The following is a 25,651-nucleotide window of genomic DNA, read 5'->3' as shown; positions in this document are numbered from 1 at the left end:
ACTGTAATACTGCATACTACATCACTCATAATACTGCAGTACTTTTACTTTTTTATGCAGGACTTTAACTTGCAATGAATTACTTTTAAATCGCAGGATTAGAACTTTTGTAGTACTTCTTCAACCAGACCAAGAAAAAATCAAATAATGAACATTTTGGTGCTTAATTTTATTTATTTATATATAATTGGAATAAAGAAAGCAGAGAGGAATGTCATGATAGGAAACAAAATGCAACAAAATAAAAGAAATAAAAACAAACATTAAAAGTACATTTACATTTGTATGCTTTTTAAAAATTCTTTAAAATATGAAGTTTCAATAAATACTTCAATACATTTAGGCATGCGGATATATTTTCATGATTTTTTACATTTCATTACAGTACAATTAATTATGACTTTTATTTTAAAATTGTAATTATTGCACTTACGTTTGTGATGGGTTTCGTCCTCAAACCGGTCACATGCATAAGGTCACACAAGTCAAAAAAGGTTAAAGGTGAAAAAAAAACCAACAAAACAACATACAATTCACAATTTGGATCCTTAACCAAAACAAAAAGTTAAATTAATTTAAAAAAAAAAAGCACAATGGTTTAATAATAACCTCAAATATATATAAAAAAAACCGGACTGAAACTAAAGTTTACAGTTACAGTACGTGATGTTAACCCTTACATACTGTTCATATTCAGGCTTTTCTTAATATATCCCCTCATAATCAGTCTCTATACATAAATCGTATGTGTCATTTTGTGTGTCAGCTGCACTAAAACAGTTTTATAAAGTTGTAAAATACTTTTCTGTTTGTATATTCTGGGTCACATGAAGATAAGTCGTCAAATGTCTGACTAAAAGAAAAGTTTTGGGGTCATATTAGACCATGAACAGTATGTAAAGGGTTAAAAATGAGTCATAAAATGAAACATTAAACACTAAGCAGCAGTTTGTTTGAATGGCAGCTGTGACACTTTATGTTTTCAAGGAATAGTTTAAACATATTTGGGAATTTAGATTAACAGAGAGAGAAATGGGTTTGACATGCAACAAATGTCGCTTGCACTGTAACCTCTCAGCTATGAGGACGCTCCAATTAAACTCTTTTAAATATCTAAGCAATTTAAACATGCTTTTAGGGACGTCAGCGTAACTCTCTCAGCTGTTTTTTTTGTTGATGAATTTGCATCAAATTTGACATTAATGTTCCCATTTGGCAGCTGTATCAACTGTCTTATCAAGTGATTTTTCTTTTCTTAATTTTCTTTTCTTAATAGTTGACAACTAATTGATTAATCGTTGCAGCTCAAAATCTTTCCCCCAAAATGTTGAACTATTCCTTTAAATTTTAGCCATTGCACTCAGTGAATAACCTTTTCTTTTAAAAGTCAGGTGAGTTCAGAAGATTTTTGACACATTTCAAACATGATAGAAAGAGAGAGAGAGAGAGAGAGAGACGGATATAAAAAAAAAAACTAAAAAAACAACAACAACACACACACACACACATCAAACTCAAACAACTCGTGAATGTAAAGAAAGAAAGAAAAAGGCAGTGGAAGAGAGTAAAAAAAAAAGACAGTAAAACAGTAAAAAATAAATATGAACATCAGATGTAGTCCAGATGTTTATCAGCTGTGAGCAGAGGCAGTGTCAGTGATGAACCAGCAGAGGGCAACAAAGCGTCAGACTTCAGATGAGCTGCATGTACAAAACAACATGTTTCTACTGCTCCACATGAGGAGTTAATGTGTGTTTAATGTGTTTAAAACAAGGAGAAACACTGATGACATTTATCCACCTCCACATTTTTTAATCTTACCTCGGGATGCAACTATTAATTTTTTATCATCAATTAATCGTTAAATGTCCAAAAATTGTGAGAAAATATCCACCAAAATTTCCTTAAGCTCAAAAATGTCTTTTTTGTTTAACCAATAATAAAAGAAAACCCCAAATTATCAGTTTATAAAGACATAAAACAGATAAAAGCAGCAAATCCTCACATTAGAGAAGCTGCAACCAGGTAATTATTCAAAGTTTCTGCTTGAAAAATGACTAACCATTAACGAGTCATTTAAAATAATTAATTTAATTATTTTAGAGCTCTGTAATCCTGGTTTTGAGACTGGTCAGTTTCTAACATCGGGTTTTTCAGTTTCGGCGTCGTTAAGAGTAATCAAACATTAGGGAAAGATAACAACAGTTCATGGGGAGATCTTATCCGTATATATATTAAAATATGACATTATATCCATCCAAATATCAAAGCTAGAATCAAGTAAATCATTTATATTTCAATAGGCGCTGAAATATAAATGATAAATATATATAAAATACTGAGCTGGTGTTAAACAGCGTCCTTTAGAGAGAAGAAGAGGACGCACATCAGATGAGTTTCATTTATGAATAAAAGTTGAAGTTGCTGCAGGTAAACAGTTTATTTAAACTTTTTCTAAGTGTGTAAATAAAATAAATAAATTCTGCAATCTGAGTCTGACTCAGAGGTTTAAGCTGTTCGAACTAAGTTTTTTTTCTGCCTGTTCTTCCACTGATTTTTAATATCGGGGAAAATGGTCTGTACATTTATGAATGGAGTAGTACGAAGCCTCAGAGGAGAGAAGCCATGAAGGGAAAAAAAAAAGAATAAATAAATAATTTGTGCTCTTAGTTTATCTATTTTAACACTAAACACATTCACTTTCATTCACTTTACTGTGATCAGTAAGTGAGAATATACATCTATTTTATATACTTTATATCTGCTATATAACTTTAAAGCTGAGTTTTTATGAGCTGAATGACATCTGCAGGAGTTTTTACAGTGAAAAGTTATATATTATATATTATATGGTATTTTATAAGGAATCTCATCTTAGTTTATAAGAGAGATGAAGAAAATAAGGATGTATAATTATTTACTTTATTTATATGTCTGTATTTGAGTTTAATGACGGAAATAAATTAAAATAAATTAAACTAAACTAGTCCAAGATTCAAGTTATCCATAGTGTGAGTGTACGCTGTATTCTGTTATAATTAGAGCACAAATTATTTATTTTAGTCTCCGTGGTCTCTCCTGAGAGTGTCAGCGTTCCTGGAATATACATTTCTATTAAACAAAGTGTCAGAAAATTATAACATATTGAAAATGCAACATTAAAAAAAAAAAAAAATTATATTAATGGATTTTAGCTGCTATTTGGTGCCATTAAATGTATGACGTACTAGCTGTAATCAGTTCCTGTTTTCAGTCACTTTGATACTGAAGAAAACTTAAAATCCTGACGAATCTCTGGCAGATTCTGCATCTTTTTTTCTATAATTAAGGACGTTTATTCATGATGCACATTAGAGATCATCCTGTGAACGTGTAAATCACACTCAATATAAAAATAAATGTGTGTGTATGTTCAGATCTGACTTGAGTTATGGCTCAAAGGAGGAGTACAAATCCGCCTCTTCCTCACTTCATATTTCTCTGAATCTCTGAACGAGATGTTTTATGACTTTTCCTCCATCATGTATTCCTCTTATTATATCACACTTTTCTCTTTATGTTTTTTTATGCATATATCATTTAAAAAGTGGGGAAAAAAAGTTTTAAAAAATTTCTTTCCACCAGGTTGATTAAAAAATAACTAGAAAACCATGATTTTGGTGACAGCTCCACCTTCAGGATGCAGGATGTAAATGTTTTTTTAAAAGCGCTGAAATATACAGTACGAGTAAAAAAATGTAAAAGTGTAAAAGTGTAACGTAATCAGTGAGACGAAAGATTAAAAAAAAAAAAAATGAAACACTCACTTCCTAAAACGAACCCATCACAGCAAACTACAGTACGTTTGGACTGACATGATGAGAGGTTAGAGGTTGTTTCCTCGCCAAATAAAATGCCAGAACATTTAAAAATAAAAGATTAGTGGTCCATTTTGTTTTTTACAAATGACAAACAGAAGTATGTAAAAAAAAACAAAAAAAAACAACAACAACAACAAAAAAAGACCTCTGAGCAGTTTTTTCTTTTCTCTGATATAAAAAAATGAAGATTTTCTTTTGTTCAAATTGCACCAAGGTTTCTTCAGGGGGTTCAGACCCTGGTTTGTCTGCTTGAAACGGGTTGTTTTTCTTTTCATTCTGGCTCCACGAAAGAGTAAAAAAAAACAAAAAAATCTTCCATTAAACCAAACTAGTTTTCCCAGTCTGTGCACGGCAGGCCTTCGTCTTCGGACTCGGACTCCGGCGACGCCTCCTTGATCCTCCTCAGAGCTTCGTGGATGCTGCGGGTCAGATCGTCGGTAGAGTGGGGGAAGGTCTTGGTGTGGTGCTGCTCCGGTCGGGTTCGGACCTTCCTGAGCCGGACGCCCTGCCTGATCTGAGCCAGGATGTTGTTGCTGTCGTCGTCGGGGTCGGGGGCCAGGACCCTCAGCTCGGCCTTCCTCAGGTGGAAACTTCCCCGTTTGAGAGACGCCAGAACTTCGTCCATGGGGGAGCTCGCTGCAGACACACATCGATAAGACAGTTAGCTTCAGGTATGATAAATTGAAGTTATAATCGCTCTGTGTTAATGAGTTTAAAAGACTAAATGATTTGGCAGCTCTATATTTAATCCACCATCTCTTAGCCACTGATTTAGATCAAACTACTATTTATTTTACTTTCATTTTGTCTTTTTTATCTATTCTAATCTAGTTTTTACACTAACTTTTTAATAAACCCTTTTACTTTTCTCTCCTTTTTTACTTATTTATTTAATTATTTAATTTTTTTTACTTATTCTATTTAAATTTTCTAAACTTTTAAAAATCCTTTTTTATTTTCTCTTGTGAGCATTGGTCTCAATTTCTGTCTTTTAATTTTTTTTTTTATTCCTTTTCTTCATGTTGTCTCATTATCAGCCTGTTAAGCACTTTGAACAGCACTTGCCTGAATGAAAGCTGCTATATAAATAACATATAGTGAAGCTGTAGAAGTCGTGCTACCAAATTAAGTTTATTATTATTACAAAAGCCATTATTTAATAGTTAGATGTAATATTCCTCCCAAACACCAGGGGGCGGTATGTGGTATAGACTGAGCTGGGTAAAGGTTATTTAAGTTCATATGATGACAGGTGTTGCTGTTGGAAGGAGGTAAACAGTTTTCCTCTCAGTTAAAAACGTTGCCAACAAGACGCAGCAGAAAAGAGAAAAGCTGTTTGTTTTATTACTTTATATTCATGTAATAAATATATAAATGTCAGTTGCATTGTAATCTGCAGGACAAATAAAAAAAGAAAAAAATGTGGTTTCAATCATCGTCTGCTTATTGTGATCAATCTGACCGACAGATGTGATCACTGTTAGTGTTTCTAATTCAAACTTACTGTTATTAAGTTGATCTCTTTGATATTAGCCTCACTGGTTACTATCAGAGCTGTATTAAGTTACTGTTAAACATTTCCTGATGCTGCTAGTTCACATAAAAAAAAACCCAAATAATGAAACACAGGGTTGTTTTTAAATGTGAAGCAGTCACAGAAAAATAAAACTGTGACAGAGGTCAGAGCTGGAAGGCTGTTCATCAGAAATACAAAATAAGATGTTTGATGACTTTTATCAGCGGATCATTTTTTCAAAATGCTGCAGGGAGTGATGTCACAAGAAAGTTAAAGACAACAAGCTGCACTCTGCTAAACATCAGCGACTCTTTTATGGTTTTTACTTCCTGTGCAGCTTTAAATCAGATCACAGCTGCTGACTGCATGATGAGAAAAAGCCAAATATTGACCAACTCCTTTATTAAATCTGTGAGTTTGTTCACCAGCTGCTCCTCTGATGTATTTCTGATAAAGCTACTCACTGATTTATTTGCTGCCTCTAAGCATTCTGGGATTTGTAGTATTAAACGGCAGCAAATCTTATTGTGAAAATTACATTTGTGTGTTTCCTCCTCACCTCTTCTCCACTGCGAGGAGTCCAAAGACGCCGTCTTCTTCAACTTCTTCCTCGCCGTCAGCAGCTGGCTGCTGTCGAAGAACTGAGGAGAAAACGGCAGCGAGGAGGACTCGGACTCACATTTAAGCGGCAGCACCTGGCTGTCTGTGGGATTACTCTGCTGCTGCTCCTCTGAGGGAGGAGGCAGCGGGGGAGGCGGAGGGGGAGGTGGGGGAGGAGGTGGAGGAGGAGGGGGACCCAGCGAGAGAACAGACGGGGAAGTTGACAGAGGAGGCAGCGAGAGGAAAGGAGGTGAAGAGTCGAGATTATCGAGCTGAACTGTTGGTAGAGAGACGCTGTCGCAGCCGCAGGCGTCTGGAGGAGGAGCGGAGAGTTCTGGGAGGTCGGAGATGCAGTCGGTCTGAACGCACGCCGCCTGGGTGCTCGGCTGCTGACCCGCTCTCCTCCGAGGAGGGTGAGCCTGGCTGAGACGCAACCGGCTGGACTTCAGAGTCACCTGACCCGGATAACGCTGAGACGCAGAGACACAAAGATTCAGTCAAAGATTCTCGAGGAAAAGAGGAGCAATTTCCCCTTGCAGGCTTTCTGAGGGGTTTTGTGATTTAACTTTTTAAAATGTAATGATGTATTTTATTCCATACAGTCCTATAGTTATACTATAGTTTTATTATATACAGTTGGGAATGTCTACCTCAGTCTTGAACGCTCACCTGTTTGAGGCTGCGAAGTCTATCCAGAGTCCTCTGCCTCTCCTGACTCACTCGGGCATTTTGCTTGACTTCATCATCTTCATCAATTTCTCCCTTTAGAGGAAACAACAAAGATGTTCATGCATGTTATAAATAATACATACACATAAAAAATGACAAAGAGCTTTCTAAGAAAAAAGAAACAGAGAAAAAACATACATATAAAACATATTTCATGCATACATAAACCAACCTGTATACACACATACTGTAAATGAATGCAGAATAATATACCCAGATTGAATAAAGTTATGAAAAATTAGGCTGACAATAAAAAAGAACTTAAATAGCTTAAATAACTTTCAAAAGTCTGAGTTTGTTGAGCAGGTTGTTCCAGACGCTTAGTCAGCTTTAGTCTCAAACCTCATGCAGGTTAGCGAGGGTTCAGTAATTCAGAAATTTAATTTGGATATAGGCTGTAAAGAAATGAGTAAAATTTATTCTACAATAAATAAGTCACCAGTGTAAACACTTTAAAAGTAATACGGTGTGTTTTGTTGTTTCGTTTGGCTGTAAATAGTATTGAGCAATAATTCAAAACATATGCAAATGTTTACATGTCTCATGTTAATTTGAGTTGTAGCATCAGACTCAATAACAAACACAGAGTTCAGCTCCTGTTGATAAATCTTTGACACACACACACACACCTGTTGCAGAGGCCGCAGAGGCTGCAGAGAGCTGCTGTCAGCTTGGCGACCTTGGTGCTGCTGTATCTTCTGGTTGTGATTGACAATACAAATTTCCTGTCAAAGAAAACATGAACATAGAATAAATATTTAACTCGGCAGGTTACAGACGACAGCTGCACTCGTTCATCATCAGTTCTCACCTTCTTGTTCTTGAGGTAGACTTTCTTGGCAGTGATGCGCCCCCTGCGGGCCTCCAGCTGCCGCGTCCTGTGCTGCAGGACGCTGAGTTCATCGTCTCTGAGGGGGGACGGCGAGGTCCCGGGGTCTTCTACACCCTTCATGGCATCAGGGCTCTCAAAGGCATCGTAGTACACCACCTCGTCCTGCCGCTCTGGAAGAAGAGATTCATTTAAACTCAGTTAAAGAAGGTGCTGAAACAGACCGACACTGTTGCAAAAAAATTACAAATTAGGAGTTTTTTTTCTCCATTTTTGAGAAACCAGTACTTTAAAACATGTGCAATAATAATATCAAACTTAGCACAGTGTTGTTAATAGGTAGTGATTTGGGACACAGCCGTGGAACAAAGCACTCTAAAATGTGTTCTCACACATGCTCAGTCTGGCTCGCTGCTCTCCAGAGACTGAAAACATGATCGCTGTTTTTAGTCTTTGGAGCCATTTTTTATAAACAAACTAAAGTGCCAAAACTCTTCAGAATGAAGGAATGTGTCACGCAGTGCAGTGGTGTGACTCACTGATGTGTTTTTAATCGTTTTTGGACAAACATGGAGATCTGCGGCACAGAGGAGTAAAATATATCTGGCTTCTGATAAACACACAACACTCGTTAGTACATCAGTTCATTGTTGGTTTGGACTTAAACATGAGATTTGTTGACAATAAGTAAAATACAGAAAGTTCTGACCAATATCTTTAATTATCCTTTAACATGTCTGGTGTCAAACCACAACCGGCTCGTCAAAGGGTCCAATCTGGCCCACTACATATTGTGGTCATATTTAAACCATTTATGGACACAAACTATGCTAGAGATTGTATCATATGCAAAACAGTTGGCTAGAGTCGATGATGATAGTGAGAATTTCAGGAGGTCATAGGGACGTGTTTTTTGTTGATAACATTGGCAAATTCACTGTGAAGACACAGCTGTAGTTTTTAGTTTTGAGGTCAAAAAAATAAAAATTTACTGAAAATTAACCAATAAAAATCAGACATTGCTTTTGAATTGTGGTTCAACAGAATAATTTTAAAAAACAAACTAATTAAACAGGCCTGGACAAAAATGATGGTACCCTTAACCGTAACTGTCAATGAGACTTCTGCACCTGTCAACAGGTATTTTGGCCCACTCCTCATGAGAAAACCGCTCCAGTTGTCTCGGGTTTGAAGAGTTTACCTTTAATTTCTTTGGAGGTTGTTCTGGGCTCTTTGGTTACCATTCGTATTATCCGTCTCTTCAATTTGTCATCAATTTTCCTCCTGAGGCCACGTACAGGGAGGTTGGCTACAGTCTCGTGGACCTTAAACTTCTGAATAATATGTGCAACTGTAGTCACAGGAACATCAAGCTGCTTGGAGATGTTCTTATAGCCTTTACCTTTAACATGCCTGTCTATAATGTTCTTTCTAATCTCCTGAGACAACTCTCTCCTTCGCTTCCTGTGGTCCATGTTCAGTGTGGTACACACCATGTCACCAAACAGCACAGTGACTACTTGTCACCCTTTAAATAGGCAGACTGACTGATTACAAGTTTGAAGACACCTGTAATGCTAATTAGAGGACACACCTTAGTTTAACATGTCCCTATGGTCAAATTATTTTCAATCTTTTCTAGGGGTACCATCATTTTTGTCCAGGCCTGTATGTGTGTATATGTTCTTTCTCTCTTAGATAGTGCATGTGGTTATAATTTGTGCATTCAACATGGACCTGTGATATATAATGAAAAGTTTGTAATGATGCTGTCTGTTCAAGTATATCAAAATAAATAAAAACATTTTAATGACAAAAAAACCCAACAAACTCATATATTTAACATTGTGCAAAATGCTGTTAATCAGCAGCTTCTGTGAAAAACAACCAGAAAAATACTGAGACACTTTTGAAACTGCACTCATTTTTCACAGTAAATAGATTGTTTATAATAGTAAAGTTATAATTATATATATGTTATATTATATTTTAGGGTTATTATGCAATGGTTTTACTGGTCTGGCCGACTTGAGATAAACTTGGCTGTATATAGCCCTTGAACTAAAATTAGTCTGACATCCCTGATTTAACACTTTACTGTACAGTCTTTGAGCTACAAACACGCACGCACAGAAACACACACACACACACACACACACACACACACACACACACACACACACACACACACACACACACACACACACACACACACACACACACACACACACACACACACACACACACACACACACACACACACACATATTTTGGAATAACACTAAATAACACTAGAGATGCTCACCTGTCATCTGCCTGCGGAGGCTCTGCAGCTGTGAGGTGAGCAGCATCTCTTCACAGCGCAGCACCTCTGCCTGGATGTCATACAGCTGCAGCTGCAGCTCGTAGTACAGCGACTCCAGCTGGTCCAGACGCAGCATGGCATCCTCTCCATCTTGCAGACTTTGCATCTACAAACAGAAGCAGCCAGACATTATTCCACTAAAGACACACACACACACACCACAGGCTGACTGATTTGTGTAGCACCTGACTCTGTATTTGTTTTCAGCATAAATCAACCCGGTGGAAATTAAACTTGAGGCTGTGTTCCTGTTCTCTCTCGCAGAGCTGACACGCTGCAGCATCTAAACCTATTTTCACAAGTAAAAGCAAACATTTGACCCCAACAGTCGATCTCAATGAGTCATTTCCACTGTTGTTACACCAGGATGTTATTCTCTCCATTTCAGGATGCCTGAGCCATGAGGTCAGTTTTTTAACAGCCATTATCTTGCTTTTTTTCCCCGTCCTTTTCTCAACCTGTCTAAATCCTACAGTGTTTGTGTCCCTCAGGCCTGGGGGACACAAACACTCACTGTAGGAGGTAGACAAGTTCACAACACACATAAAAACACACATTTATGCAGGTCTACATCAGTGTGTTTCTACCTCCTCCTTCAGCACATGTTTCCTCTGTTCCAGACAGATTTCTTTGGCCCTCATCAGCTGCAGAGTTTCTTTGGAGACGGCGTACTGCAGCCGCTCCATGCGCTCCACTGCTGCGGCCCACGCCGACTTGCCGAACTTCCTCTGGTCGGCGCGCATCCTCTCATATAGCGCTGCGATAAATAAAATAAAAGCGACGTTTTAGCAAAGAATACAAGTGCTTCAACTCCAGAATCGGACAAGCAAAGTCTATTTTGGGCTATTTAAGCACATGATTAATTTGTTTCTGGCACAAGGGGAGAGCATGTGAGTTCAGGGAAATGAAATAAGTGCACTTTGTTATCCGGTTAACATTCAATACAAAAGGTTCAAAGTTCACAGAAGAGACAACAACATACGGTTTCATAATGAGAGGAAATGCCTCCTTTCTCTCTCTCTCTCTGTGTTTGTTTACCTTTCTGTGCTCTATTTGTGGTTTCAAAGAACTTGACAGTTAGGTCCTGTATGGAGAGCACGGCGGTGTGAGCCTTCTTCTGCCACTCCTCGTCCTCTTTCCTAAAACCCTCCACCCGCCGGGGACCCAGGCGCTCCGTCTCCAGCGATATCTGATAGAGAGGGGGGGGGGGGGGGGGGGGTCAGATTGAAGCATTATAAGCAGCAGAGGTGATAGAGTTCAGTGAAGACAGATCATTTAACTTCCAGTGCTCTGTAATACCAGCACATGACAGCAGATGGTGGTAATAGTGAGCAGACACTTTATTGCATGCCTGTGTGTGTTTATGTTTACAGTGACACTAACCCAGTGTCCTACTGGGCTGCTGGAACAATAAATAAAGGAGGGTAAATTACCAAAAAAGAAGAAAAGCCTTCAGATAACACAACTGTAAGTAAAGAGGCACAAATGACATGAGGAGCAGAGTTCACTTCTGTTACAGTCCGCCGGCTCGTGTCAGGCCATGTGAAAAAGTGAGTGAGAAAAAGGGGGTAAAAGGCAACGCCACGTGGAGTCCTGTCCTGGGTGTTGACTGAGAACTACACCCCACCCCCCCAAAAAAAGGAGAGAGTGCAAGGAACAAAATGTACACACAGACATACACACACATACAGATCGACTCCCACTAAGAGCCTTGTGCACAACACATGTAGTCCTATATTAATATGTCAATGTGAAACAGATGTATGTGTGTGTGTGTGTGTGTGTGTGTGTGTGTGTGTGTGTGTGTGTGTGTGTGTGTGTAGGTGCTCTAAAATAAACTTGGCCGCACTAACAAACCTCAAAGGCCTTGATTTATGTTAACCATGCTTTGTGTGTGTGTCTGTGTGTGTCTGCACGTGAGGCACAAGAACAGGGAGTGGTGTTGGTTTTTTTTAAGGGGGTGAAACGTGGAGCGAGTCGGGGGAGGAGAGATTACGTCAGAGACCAGAAAGAGAGAGAAAAAAGAAAAAAAAAGTCACTTCAGGAATGAGAGAAAAAAATTTTTAAAAAGGAGAAAAAGAAAATATTACAAGTTCCTTTTAGTCGTCTTGGTTCTCATTGTTTAACATCCTCCTGCGGAAAGGAGTCAGCGTGGAGTGACTCACAGAGCTTGAGAACATATGAAGAAAAGAGCTGAGTCCAGGATTTAACACCCACAGAGCTCCAAATGGCACCGAGAGCAGATCAATCAGACCTGATGGCATGTCGCGCTGCCCGCTGTCACACTACAACACAACATTTAAAACATGCTTTACAACTTGTTTGCATGTTGTTGTTGTTTAACTTTGTTCCTGCTGACCTCTGCTACAAATCAAACTACAGTAAAACACCTCTGTGTCAAGTCGTCCTTCATTGCTTGACTGGTTTTATACAAAGCTTTTTCCCAGTGAAGCTGAAACTTGTTCAAACATAACACAGCAGATATTAGAATCAATTATTTATTAAATGAAGCTTTATTACACATTAAGATAACATAAGATAATCCATTATTAATCCCACATTGTGTTAACTGAAATGCATTTAAAACTCGGCACTTCATAGTGAACAGGAGGTTTTTTTTTGTTTTTTTTTTAAAGAACAGACTACATTGTTTTTCATTTAAATGTCTGTTTGAGCTCAGAAATAAAAAACGTCAAATGATATTTTCGTTGCTTTGATATGAATGGAAGTGATTTTGTTAAATCAGCTGTGATATTGTCTTATATCGATGGCCGGCTCCTGCATCCAATCAGACTGAAATCGAATCATTCTTCTGCAGTCTCCACTCAGGATGTGCACAGTAAGGAATGGAGGCAACTACTCGCTTAGACAATGTGACATGAAAAGCCTCTTAGCTGCTAATGTGAAGTTGTCCATGTATCATATGATAAGTCCATATATAGACATGATAATGTTGATAATTACATTATTGTATGATAGTCGATAATTATTGTGACAGGCCTATAAAAAACTTATAAAGTTAAAAAACTTATAAACATTACTTATAAATAAGTCATAAGAACTGCAATCAAAAGTACAATGAAGAAGCAAAAGTTTATTGAATTGAATTAAAGTTTCTAAATTTCAGAGACTTCGTGTGTGGCGTCAAATACAAATTACTACCTCAAAGTTTCCTAAAGGTGTTTAAAATGAGAGAAAGCTGATATGATTTAAAGGAAATGTGCATTATCAATAAAAAAGAAAGTGTCACAATTGATATAAAAAAGTATCTATATTATATTAAAGTGGGGTGAATTAATGGTTAAATTAATATTTAATTATCAAATGTATGATGGGCATGAGCATGTTGGCATTAGTCATTTGGGAGTCATTGGCTTTTTATGTTTGTTTTTTGTGTAGTTAATCAGTTATTTTTCAACATGAGGCCACCAAAACACAGAAAAAGAAGAACACCAGACCAGGTGAGAAGAGTAAAAGTAAAAATGATACATTTCTATGATAAATATACATGAAAATATGACTTTTCCAGCTCCAGCCCACACAAAAGAGACAGGATGATATGACGGGATATCACAGGGCGATATCATCTCTACTGTCTCTAATCTGTCACTTTGGTAGAAGAGATTTCCCGCCTGCTAGTGTCACTCAGCTCCTGATCTAATCCGTGCATCATAAATAATACACTGCTGCAGACATGTGAGCACAATTCATTCTTTATCGTACAGTAAGAGACAGAGTGAACTCAGAGTATCACTGAAGATAAATAATGATGAGAGTATTTTATTAAGGTTTGAGTGTCTTTAAAAACCTAAAAAATCTAAAGTAGCAGTTTTACACCTTTTTCAACTCAGCCACTAGCTTGTGTTTTTTTTTTTTATACTCCTCTTCTCAAGGCGTCGGGAGGAAGGAGGTATCTGACTGTGTGACTTGTGTATTTTACACCTCTGGCAGAATAGCTGTCGGGTGACAAAAAGCAGACGTGACAGACTTCCTGAAAATAGAAGTGACGCCGGTTCCCGCAGTTAAAGTACCGGGATTACAGCATCAACGCTGTCACGGTGGCCCCTTATCTCATTTGGTTAAAATAGCATGTAAAAGGCCTTTCTGTGAGTGACACAGTCTTTATCAGACTGCTGTGGAGGGATGGAGATTTAACTGCTGAGTTTCACAACAACCCGCATGATTTAAAGGTTAGGCTTAAGGCTGCAACTACTGATTATTTTATTGACTAATCTGCCAAATATGGTTAATAAAAACACAGGAAATGGTAAAAGTTCAGTTAATCATCACGTTTGACACAGAAAAGCAGCAAATTATTACATCTGAGAAGATAAAAACAAGACACTTTTGCATCAATGACTAAAATGATTATTCAATTATCATTTGTCTGTTGCAGATTATTTTTCTGACAATTGACTAATCAATTAATTCACTAATTACCAGCTTTCGTTGGCAGATATTCCCTCTCTCCCTCTCTATTTGGTCTGATAAAAGGACAAAAACAAACAATGACTTCCTACTAATCAGTACTTAAGTCTGATATCTCTTCTTCCTGCTGCCAGAAATAAACTCTGGAGCAGCAGATGTGCATTAATCCAACTCTGAAACTAGTCTTCTACAAATAGACTATTTACTTCTTTTTAATCAACGACTGCTACACACTACAGTGACCAGCTGTTTTAGGAAATTACAGAGACTTTTAAGAAATAAACTGTAGATTTGTGACACATATTTAAAGAGTTGCATCTTCAGTATAAAACACTGCTTGGCGCTCTATCAACAGACAAACTGTAGAAATGTAGAAAAACAGCAGCCAGAATCATTTAAGATTTAAAAAACACTGTTGAATTCATATTTATAAATAGGTATATGAGTTATTATCAGCTGTGGATCATTCATGATAAACATTTTTCACTCATGAAACCAGACTTCATCCTCCTTCTATTCCTGGTTCTCACATGTCCTGAATGGGTTTACCTGCTTTAAATGTACATTATACTTTAAAATACTCACTGAATCCAGGCTTGTCTTTCCACAGATGTCTCGGTTGACAGATTGAAGTATTTGTTTAATAAATTACTCGATATTCAAATTGAGAAACTCCTGAGTCAACTTGCATTTTGTCAGCTGAGTCAATACCTTTTTTTAAAGCTGAGTCACCATCGGCCGCTGAAGACTTTAAACTTTTACAGAGTTTTGTCTCTAAATGACCTAAAAAACAAACTGTGATGGAAACAGAGGACAGCGCGATGCAGGGCAGAGTGACCCTGATGCTCTCAGCTACAGTGTTGAATGTTAGTGAAGTCGGCTGAACTACTTTTGAACCAGATTCTCTTCAGCTTCAGCAAATCCGGAGAGACGCTCCGTGCTGTGCTAGGGTTTAATAACTGAACTAATACAACACAGTTTATTTCTAATTGTAGAAATCTGATGTTTTATACATCACAGATGACAAAAAACAGCACTAAAAATGAAGTCTTAAAAGGTAAAAACAGGAAATTCTTGTTGTAAAAGTGTGTCATTATCTCTGTCTAAGAATTAAAGCAGAGACTCTGGAAAAATGGACTGCATACAATGGAAAGGATGGACATGAAAGGAAATGGACACAAGTTGTAAAGCAAGTGTAGTGATCCCCACATTATTATACTTATAATAATCATATTTTATTTTTCCGTGCAGCTGAATTTCTAATTTTGGTATTAATATTGTTGTGCTGCGGCCTTTTGTTTTTGTAACTATACTTGAAAAAGAAAATAAATAAGTACTTCCTGTGAGTTATGTCCTATTAATAAAATACTATTTACGTCAATGCATCCACGTCATGGAATCGTACCTCATTTGCATATTATATCATATTTCAAAATTTGTGTAAAATTTGCTTAACAGCTGGCATTAAGCGCGGCAGGTGTTGAAAGGATCACCATGGCAACCGCGGCCATGTAATAACGCAGTCAATGTGAAACAGTAACCGGTACAATCTCAGACAGCTTGCAGAAAAGCCGCATTTCTAATTCATGGCTGACCTCTGACCTTCCGGGCAACAGGACACCACGCAGTGCGCCGCCCCAGACATGCAATAGGACCAATCCCACAATGCAACATTCACTAAACACCCGACACCCATTGTTGTTTGTTGATTCATTCAGGTGAGCGTTCATTCATCTGTCCATCTGCTCCTTCATTCACTGATTCAGTAAAGCTTCTGTCTCAGAAGATTAATTATATTAAGTCTGAACCCCAAAAACCATCAGATATGTTTCTATAGAGATGCACTGATACTCATGGCTGCCTTGTGTAAATGTGAGGGGATAACATTTTATCTGGGTTGTATGGGCTACTGAATAGTAGTGCTGGAGCAGAAATGAATAAATAAATCAGATAAAATATAAATATTGAAATTAAAACCTCATGAATTCACATTTAAGAATGAAAATTTAAGCACTGATATTTAAAAAAATACTATTTAAGACATCTGAAGACTTTTCAAAGCAGCATTGAATGGTGGTAAAAGTTAGTTTTCAACCTTAAGTGAAATGGTCTTACGGTATGGGGTGAAAGGTAGACGGGCAAAAGTACAATTTTGTGTCATCCCCTCCCCCCATTCTCAAAGTAAAGGGGCATCTGCCTATTTTGCCTAATGGTTTTGGTGCCTAGGCTGATACTGATGTCAGATATTGATCCAATACTGACTCAAATAGTTGGATCTGATATTGGATACCTTTATTTTATAAATATATCCATGTATTTATTTGTTACATCCTGTTTTACAAAGTTAGGAGAGCAATGCTTAAGTCCAGCCTGTTTTTGCCTCACACATAAAATAATGATCCCAGTCTCTTTCAGCTTGGTATCGGTAACAGGACTGAACAAGTCAGATCTTTAGTTTATAACTAAGGGAAATCAGGTCAGCTGAATCAGCAATCTCTTTAAAGTCACTTCTTAAAACATAATTAAACAAACAAACATCGGAGAGGCTCTCCTGATTTTATTTGAGTTTTAATTTACCATGACTTGCTTTTATCTCCTTTTTAAATGTGGTTGGTCTATTCTTGCTTTTTTCCTACAAATAGTTTTTTTAATCAAATTTTTTCAATTTATTCTCTTTTAAAACGTAATTTTATTATCTGCACATTTTGTTGCCATGTGAAGCACTTTGTAGAAATGTTCTCTATAAATAAGGTTTATTATAACAGTTTCTCCTGTAGCTTTGGGCTCTGTGGTGGATCTTCAACAACTCACACGTGTCATGTTCACACTTGCAGATGAAGTCAGAACTGGCTGTAATTCTATCAAGACACTGATACCTGGCTGCTCTCATCTTCTTCTTCACCTCACCTTTGCAACGTCAAACATCAGGTAGGATAGGATGCAAATATTGTATGTAAATTTCAGTATCCCTGTGTCCTAATTCCCTGAGTGGCTCTCTTTCCCTTTTCCTCACAACACACAGAGAGAATCTCCATGATCCCTGACTCATCAGTTTGGGAGAAACCAACCGCCTGTGTCGGCATCAAGGATTCATTTGCATACAGCTTTGTTTTTGGCCGTTGGATCGCCCCGAGGGGAGCAGGTGGCAGAGCTGGAAAAACTCTGGCATCACGCAGAGTTCAGATTCTCAGGAAGCTCCGAAATGATGAAGAACCAGCAGATTGGTTTGGAGGGAGGAGGGGTAGTACACCTGACCTCACTTGAACCATCAGAGCGTTTCTTCTTTTAATGAGTCATCTTTTTAACACCACAATTGACGTCAGGTTAAACCACCTTTTCACATTAAAGGAAGGTAGCATCAAACATTTAAAGATCTCTGGGATTTTCCACAAATTATCAAGGATAAATCTTTCTACATCTTTTGTGTATTTTATCAATATCAGCAGAATTGTTAAACCGTCTCTATTTTCAGAGCGCCCTCGTAGCCGAGTGTTTACAGCACATACCACATACACATAACGTCCCTGGTTTGAGTCCAGCAAGGGACCTGTGTTGCATCATGTCATACCCCTTTCTCTCTCCCCTTATTTCCTGTCAGCCTCTCTGCCATCAACTGTCTAATAAAGGCAAAAAAGCCCCAAAAAGTTAAATAAAATCCTATATTTTCCTTATTGTCTATTAAACCCATGAAAAGATTTAAAAAATAACAATATTTAAATCCATCTCTTGGGGCTTTTCTAACTTCTCCAGCCCGTCTGTCGCTCTCAATCCTGATCCTGTTCATTTTTTTATGGTAAATATCTAAAAACAGGTCATAAATAGACACTTTATGTCAAAAGAAACTGGCTAAATAATGTCCTAAAACAGCTGGGCTATGTCATTTTCAGCAAATATTACTCTAACGGGAGTAAAGAGCATTTGTGGGGGATGCGGATTATTCCATATTTGGAGCTCTAAGTGAGTATTTCCGGCAGCAGGAATTTTGTATGTGAGGTCGAATAAAAATAAACTACAGTGTGTGCATTCATTTTAATGAATGAGCATGTCATACAGTACAATGGTGTGGCTCACCGATGCATTTTAATTAGTTTAAGGACAACAATGAAGCTGTTAAAAAAGAGGAAATATAAAATACAGGCTTATAATAATGTGTAAGGAGGATGAATTCACTCCTGTTTTTATGGGATTTGTTGACAGAGATGAATAAATATCTCCAGACAGGCGCTACATACATTTTTTGGTGATTCAGAGGAATTTCTTGACTTAAATCAGCCTCCGCCCAAGGACCCAAATACCAACTATAACACACACTCCCATAAACACACCCATAGACACTGTCTTATTGTGTTGTGTCTGGTTAGTGACGGTGCTGGATGAGCATGCTGTGTGAGAGAAATGTAGTTCAGAGGAAGGGAAAGTACTCACAACACAACAATGAGTAAGAGAGTCTAATGAGACAGAAAGAAAAGAAAGATACATCATGTGAAGAGTTAAATAATACCGAACATATTACATATATATTATGTGTATTATATTACACACACACACACACACACACACTGTTTAAGAGGCTGCACAGTTCAGTCAGACTCAGGCGTGATAAGACTCCTCCTAACAATCAGGATAACAAGATGCAGGTTTTGGCCGACTTGTGCTCGTTGCTATTTCTTACTGCTGGATAAGGTTGTTATTTTTGCCTCTCCTCTCTCAGCCGCTGGCACACTTTCTTTTTTTTCCTTCTTTCTCTCTCTTTCTGACCAGCTGGATTAGACGACTCCACCTCAGAGTCAGACCTGAGGCGAGAGCTGGCAACTGGTGAAGTTACAGTATGTGGAATGGACACACCTGTATGCTCTCTCTTATTAGTTAGTTACAGTGCACACATCTTTTTTTAGTTTCTTTATTCCAGTCATCGTTATTCTCTTGTGTTGTTTTGGCTGTTAGAGTTAAAAAAAAAATACATAAAAAAAACGTGGGTAGGACTAGAAAAGTTCCTCACTTCACACACGTTTTTCGAACATTGAATGTAATTAATTTATTGTTTGTCTACAGTTTGCTTTCATTTCTGCCTATATATATTTTAGTTACCATTTTAATTGAATTCTTTTTCATTATATAATATATATAATTTGTGCAAAATTTAAGTAATAACATAAGTGTCTATACGTATTTTTTGTTTTCTTCTTCTGAAATGTAAAATATTTCGTATATATATATGTTACTGTTTTTTGAGGGGGTGAGATGTCTTCATAATCTCTTATGAGTTGTTGTTTTGTTTTTTTAATCCCACCAACACAATCCACTTTTTTCATTATGGGTTTTAATTTTTTCATTATGGGTTGTTTGGTGTCTGATTTGTGCAAAAAAACAGATAGTGTTTTAAAGATGCAGAAATTGTAGTTGTGCAATACTTCTTAAATATCCTAAAAAATATAAATATGATGATGTTTATGAATTTCCGAAATACTGCTTCTTTCCTAGTGGATGCAAATCTTTTCTCTGGCTGTAAATTGAATCAACTGTCAGCAATTTCCATGTGATGTAATCTGAGCAAACTTTATAAACACCTAAGGCAAAAGAAAAACAAACATTAAATCTGCACTTCAACGAGGACAGAAGCTGATATCCTTCATCAAGTCTGGGTTAAGTGGTCATATTTATAAACTTTATTCATTTCCACTCTAATTTTGATGCTGCAATCTGCAATTTCATGTTTGTAGTTTGCAAAAATATGTTTTATAATCCACTCTACTGCTACATTTCATAATTGAATCAACTCTTTAAAAAGGAAGCATGTAGAGCTCTGACCTACTGGCTCACTGTCAGCACTGGACCATGAAGAGAGACAGCACAGATTAGTCCACGGATTTACTTCCCTTTTCAAGCCTCTAATGAAGGAAAACAACTAAGATGGAGTGGAAGAAGAAAAAGTGTGGAAAACAGAAGAGTGTGCTGAGGCTGCAGAATTACTGAGTGGTTTAGTGGCTGCTGTAATAATACTTACACTGGTTTTTAAGCTGCTCTGGACCGTGGGGGAGAAAAAAAAGCCTCTCTGGCTGATCCTCTGTCCTCTACAGCCCCTAGATGCAAAGCTACAGGGCAGCATAGACCGGCTACTACACCACCATCATCATCATCTCCACACGTAGCCTCGGCAGCTAATGCTAATGTCATTACAGTGGGCTTAGGAGGAGGAGGAGGAGGAGGGCGGAGGGATGGAGGGGAAGGATCAGTGGACGGCATTACCATGCAGTGATTCATGGCTTGTATCCGAACACTAACACTGGCTTTCAAAACCGCCAAAACCACGAAAACAGTGCTGGTAACTGATGAGGTAACTACAGAGGCGGTCAAAGTGTGTTTCAGGACAGAGCAGTTAGCTGGCTACAGTGAGGTCTAAACCCTGCTTAAATCAAGCCTTAAAACAGATGGTATTTGTATCTGTGTGTGTGTATGTCTGTGTCTGTGTGTGTCTGTGTGTGTCTGTGTCTGTGTGTGTTACCTTAATCTGCTGTCTGCGTAGCATTGCCAGTTCCCTCATGTCCCTGAAAGGCTGCAGCAGGTAGTGGTAGAGCTGAGTTATGGCCTCCAGCAGCTCAGCGTACGCGTCGTCCTCCTCGGGGTAAACCTGCAGCAGCTCCACCATGCTGTCCATCGCTTTGTGTTTGTCCAAAACCTGAGACAAAACAGACAGAGAGAAAGAGAGAAAGATGGAGTTGAATCCCAGAGGTGAAATATACTCTGCGTCAACACTGAAAAACAAGTCTGGTGTTATTCTGTATTTTTCTTATTGTAACAAATCCCATTAAAAGACTAAAACCAACGAGGTATTAGTCTGTTTCAGTACTCTCCGACTCCCCCAACATGTCTGTGGCTCTTGGCCCAAAACACTGGTTCCTACTGGAGATGTAAATCTTTAACGAGTAATAAACACATATTCATTTTTAATAGAGGCTAAATATTTTTCTAGTGTTTCTAGTTTGACCCAGACTTCATTGCGCATGTATGTATTGGCGGCCTCCGAATGTCAAAATGTGTATTAAACGTTGAGGATTTTTCAATAATGAAAATATTTCATGCGTTTCTAATGATGTGTTTTAGTAGGAGAGGGAGATTATAGCATACTAAGGCCTACAAGTCTTAACAGTTGTTGTTCCTTTCATGCAAAAATGTAAAACGTTTGCTGGTTTCAGCTTTTCAAATACGAGGATTTGCTGCTGTTTTGTGTTTTTATATAATTGTACATTCAATATTTTGGGGGTTTGTACTGTAGGTCAGACAAAACAAGACGTTTTAAACCATTATCTGACATTTTATAGACTTTTAAAGGTGCATCTTTGTGCTCCAGGTTATTGTGATAGAAATGTTTCAATGTTTTCTGATGTTTTATTGACCAAACAATTCATTGATTAATATAAGACAATAATCGTGAGATTAATCAATAATGAAAACAATCGTTAGTTGCAGCCTTGGAGTAAAATGGTGTATTTGATGGGAATTGATGCACTAGTGAGTTTTAACAGCAGCAGGACTCGTTTATGTGGGATTAACTTAAAATAAACTACAACAGTGAGGCTCAATGATGTGTTTTTAATAGTTTTTGGAGAACAATGGAGCTCAATGGCACAGAAGAATTAAAGTATCTGACTTTATATTCACAGGCAATACTTGTTAGATCCATTTAATTAGTTTTGGTTTTTAAGATAATAAAAATAAAGAGTGTCACAGAGACTTTTCCTTTTAATGCTTCCACCTGGGACTAAATTCAATAAACAAACTGACACTTTTAATATGTATTACCACAAAATATTGTCTAGTGCACAACCCATTTCATGTACTGACTAATTTATGACTACATGAAGTCCAAAACAAAAGCTCTTTCAATACTAAAGGGGGAAAAAAAGTCTAATTAAAGAGGAACAGTAAAGAGTGTGAGAAGGACTCTGGATGTACGTATGAGTGTCGGTACGCGGATGTGACAAGGTCAACAAAGACGCCATAAAACACATTGTTTGACTGTAGTATAATAAGAATAAATTGGCCCCGATTGTTGCTGATTCATACCGTAAGTCCATCCATCCACAGACGGTGCATTGTTCCTGAGATAAACGCTATGAAAACAGCTATTGTACACACAAACACAATTCATCTCCCGGCAGCTCCCGATTCATAACGGGACAATACTTCTACTTCTACTTCTGCCTCGTAATATTGAAATGTGCCACCGCCCCAGTCTTCGTCCAAAGTGGTGAATAAAGTGCTCTTCTCTCGTCTCTCTCTTGAGCTATAGATATGAATAGAGACTCCTATATTAACTCCGGGCTGGTTTTCCAAAGACCTCTCCACTTTTTTTTTTTTTTTTTTTTTTTTGGGGCAAGGGGGGATAAGACACTGCACGATTCAGTTCGAACACTGCACCCACTGTTTACCTTGGGTCGGTGTCTCCGTGGTAACCACTGGACCAACCGTACACACCGACTCCCTGCCCAGAAACCCCCCCCCCCGGGCTAAATGATCCGACTCCTTCCTGGGCACAAGCTATTTAGACTTATAAATCCAAGACCTGTCAAATTAACTTATATTTATGAAAAAAAAAATCACCAAATTTGACCTTTTTCTACTTCATTTTGAACGCAGAACTCTTCTTTTTTATTTTTGTATAATTTATTTGCTGTAGTTTATATTTCTGTAGTCAAATTCATTTATGGATGATGAGTCTGTGACGTTTAGGAGGCCAGACAGCCCGTCCCGTGACTGCTTGGCCTGTGTGTGTGTGTGAGGAGCTGCTGAGCCTGCACTTCAAAAGGCAGCCGCAGGATTAAATCTTAATTAAGAGCCACAAATGATTAGTCGATAAATCGCAAGAAAAAAAAAAAAAAAAAGCCAAACATTCCTCAGTATGAGATTTCTCACAGTCAGCTTTTTTCTACTTTGAGTCCTGATGATAGTAAACTGAGGGTCTTTTTACGGGTTTTAGGACTGCAGAAGGTAATACATTTAAAGAACTCAATTTTGAGCTTTAGTAAAACTGTGATAAGTATTTTTCTTAATTTTTTATAATTCTATAGATTAAATAATTACAAAATGATCATTAAATGATGTTTAGTTGCAGCCATTTGTTGTACTCATTATTTTTATGATGATAATTTTATACTATCAGTATGTGCAATTAAATGACGAAGTAACATGTTTTTTATTGTAGTTCTTACCGTGTTTTTTTGTGAAGTCCAAGGCAATTTTACCACTGGGACAATAAAGTTGATCTAATCTTATGTTATCCAGCTTGCTGTGTTGCTGAGTGTTTACAGGGTCAGTGTAAGGCAATGGTTTAAAAATGATAATTTATCGACTAGAGCTGCAGCTAATAATTACTTTCATTATCAATTAATAAGTTAATTGTTTAGTCTATAAAACATCAGAAAACTGAACAATTTCTAATCACAATACCTTAGAGCACAAGGTGACATCTTCAGATGTTCTGTTTTGTCTGACATAAAGTCCAAAATCCCAAATTATTCCATTTACTATAATATAAGATCAAATTCTCACTAGGCCTGTCACGATAACTACTTTTGTTGACGATGTATCGTCTCAGAAATAATCGCGATAAACGATATTGTCATTTGAAGATAATTTTTTACCACTGATATAATGATATCAAAATTCTGCCATCAAAATGAATGTTTCCGAAATAAACACTGTTCCAGCCTGTTGAAGCTCTTTAAGGCAAGGCAAGGCAAGGCAGTTTTATTTATATAGCGCATTTCATACACAGTGGCAACTCAATGTGCTTTACATAAAACAAACATTTAACGGAAAAAATTGGAAATAAAAAAAAAAACATAGTGCATAAACATAGAGTTACTTTTAGGGGTTTAGGAAACGTGCCTGATTGAAGTGAGCTATTTATGATTTGTCGCAAATCTGTTTGGACAGAGTTCACAATAGTTTTAAAAAAGTCTGATGGCATTGTGTCAAGACAGCATGTTGTTGGTTTTAGAAGCTGAACTGTTTCCTCTATGGTTTTTTGGTCAACTGTATTAAATTCTGACATTGCAGTTGAGTTATTCCTGGGAGGTCTTAGGGATTGCATCATTTTATTGTTTTGTTGATTTGTGTTGATATTTAACCTTATGGACCGGATTTTTTCACTGAAAAAGCAAGCAAATTCATTGCATTTTTCTCTGGAAAGGAGTTCTGGAGCTATCTGTCTAGATGGGTTTGTAAGCTTATCAACCATAGCAAACAGAGTGCGAGTGTTGTTGATGTTCTTAAGCCATCTTAAGCCATCACTATGCCTCCTTTTAACCACCTCTACATAGTTTGACACATGTATAATTTGTTTTTTTGTATCAGGTTTACAATCACTTTTATTAGTGCTACATTTTAAGGAAAAGCTGCAAATGTGGTGTTTGAATTCTTTAAAGTGTTCTGCTCAATACACAAAAAAAAAAACATAATAAAAAATGTCATAATTACAAGGATGACTTACATTCACATTTCTCCCTTTTCTAACCTAACATAAAGATGTCCATGTGCTAAATTTAGCTGCCAAGTCTACAAAAAAGCGCTCCAATAAGGCGCATAATTACAGGCCATTCCTGATGATATGAGCTGTATAGTAAAGCTGCTCCAGCCCTTCAATCAGGACCGACTCTTCCAGTTTGTCAGTGCTAAATATGCAGCTCTGTGTGTAGCTGGAGGAGGGGTTTTTCTCGCTGAAGTATCTCACAGTACGAACACGCCTTGAGTGTGATCTGAGCGGACGTTCTCTGTTTAAAAGCTAATTTAACAATGAACGCTGCTCAAGAGCCGTAAAACATGCTAAATGAGGCTAAACGGGAAAAGCAGTAATTGTTCCCATAAATAGCTCAAACATGACAACGTTTTTCTGTAGCGCTGCCAATCACCTGTGAACCAACAGGACTAAAACTGGCTGCAAGTATCCATTTAGGGTCATTTTTAAAAAACTATTAATTTATAATGTCTGAAACATTCCAAGCAATAAACAGACGTGTAAAAGGAATATTTCTCTGATTTGTCGTGTGATAATAAATCACATGTAAGGACGCACAAGAGGAGTAGTGTTACCTGTAGCCAGCGGACACAATATTACTGCTTTCAGCTCAAAGATACAACAAACTGATGATTAGTTGGCGATATGTACATGTGTTGTGTAAATATTAATAGTAGTGAAAATGATTGTTTATAGTCACACTTACTTTACTATTTTAAAATGATTATTTATTCATTATTATTATTTTCTATCTTATCTTAAGTGAATGTTTTCCCCCCTTTTTTAACATTGTTTTATGATCCATTTA

At 37.4% G+C, this 25,651-nt stretch overlaps 1 protein-coding gene across 1 annotated transcript in view; it reads right to left on the bottom strand.

Annotated features, from left to right (window-relative positions):
- Positions 1 to 2,495: 2,495 nt before the first annotated feature.
- jmy (junction mediating and regulatory protein, p53 cofactor) overlaps positions 2,496 to 25,651 on the bottom strand; it is a 31,222-nt gene continuing 8,066 nt past the window's right edge. The window contains exons 2-10 of the mRNA XM_062434256.1: positions 20,830 to 21,003; positions 10,938 to 11,088; positions 10,487 to 10,656; positions 9,840 to 10,005; positions 7,517 to 7,707; positions 7,335 to 7,430; positions 6,646 to 6,738; positions 5,936 to 6,446; positions 2,496 to 4,496 (exon numbers count right to left, since the gene is read on the bottom strand). Of these exons, the coding sequence (XP_062290240.1) occupies positions 4,189 to 4,496; positions 5,936 to 6,446; positions 6,646 to 6,738; positions 7,335 to 7,430; positions 7,517 to 7,707; positions 9,840 to 10,005; positions 10,487 to 10,656; positions 10,938 to 11,088; positions 20,830 to 21,003 (1,860 nt within the window). The 3' untranslated portion in view covers positions 2,496 to 4,188. The remainder of the gene's footprint in view (positions 4,497 to 5,935; positions 6,447 to 6,645; positions 6,739 to 7,334; positions 7,431 to 7,516; positions 7,708 to 9,839; positions 10,006 to 10,486; positions 10,657 to 10,937; positions 11,089 to 20,829; positions 21,004 to 25,651) is intronic.

The sequence above is a fragment of the Scomber scombrus genome, chromosome 15 (assembly GCF_963691925.1).
Source record: "Scomber scombrus chromosome 15, fScoSco1.1, whole genome shotgun sequence".
Taxonomy (NCBI): Eukaryota; Metazoa; Chordata; class Actinopteri; order Scombriformes; family Scombridae; genus Scomber; species Scomber scombrus.
This window is presented reverse-complemented; position numbering and strand designations above follow the sequence as displayed.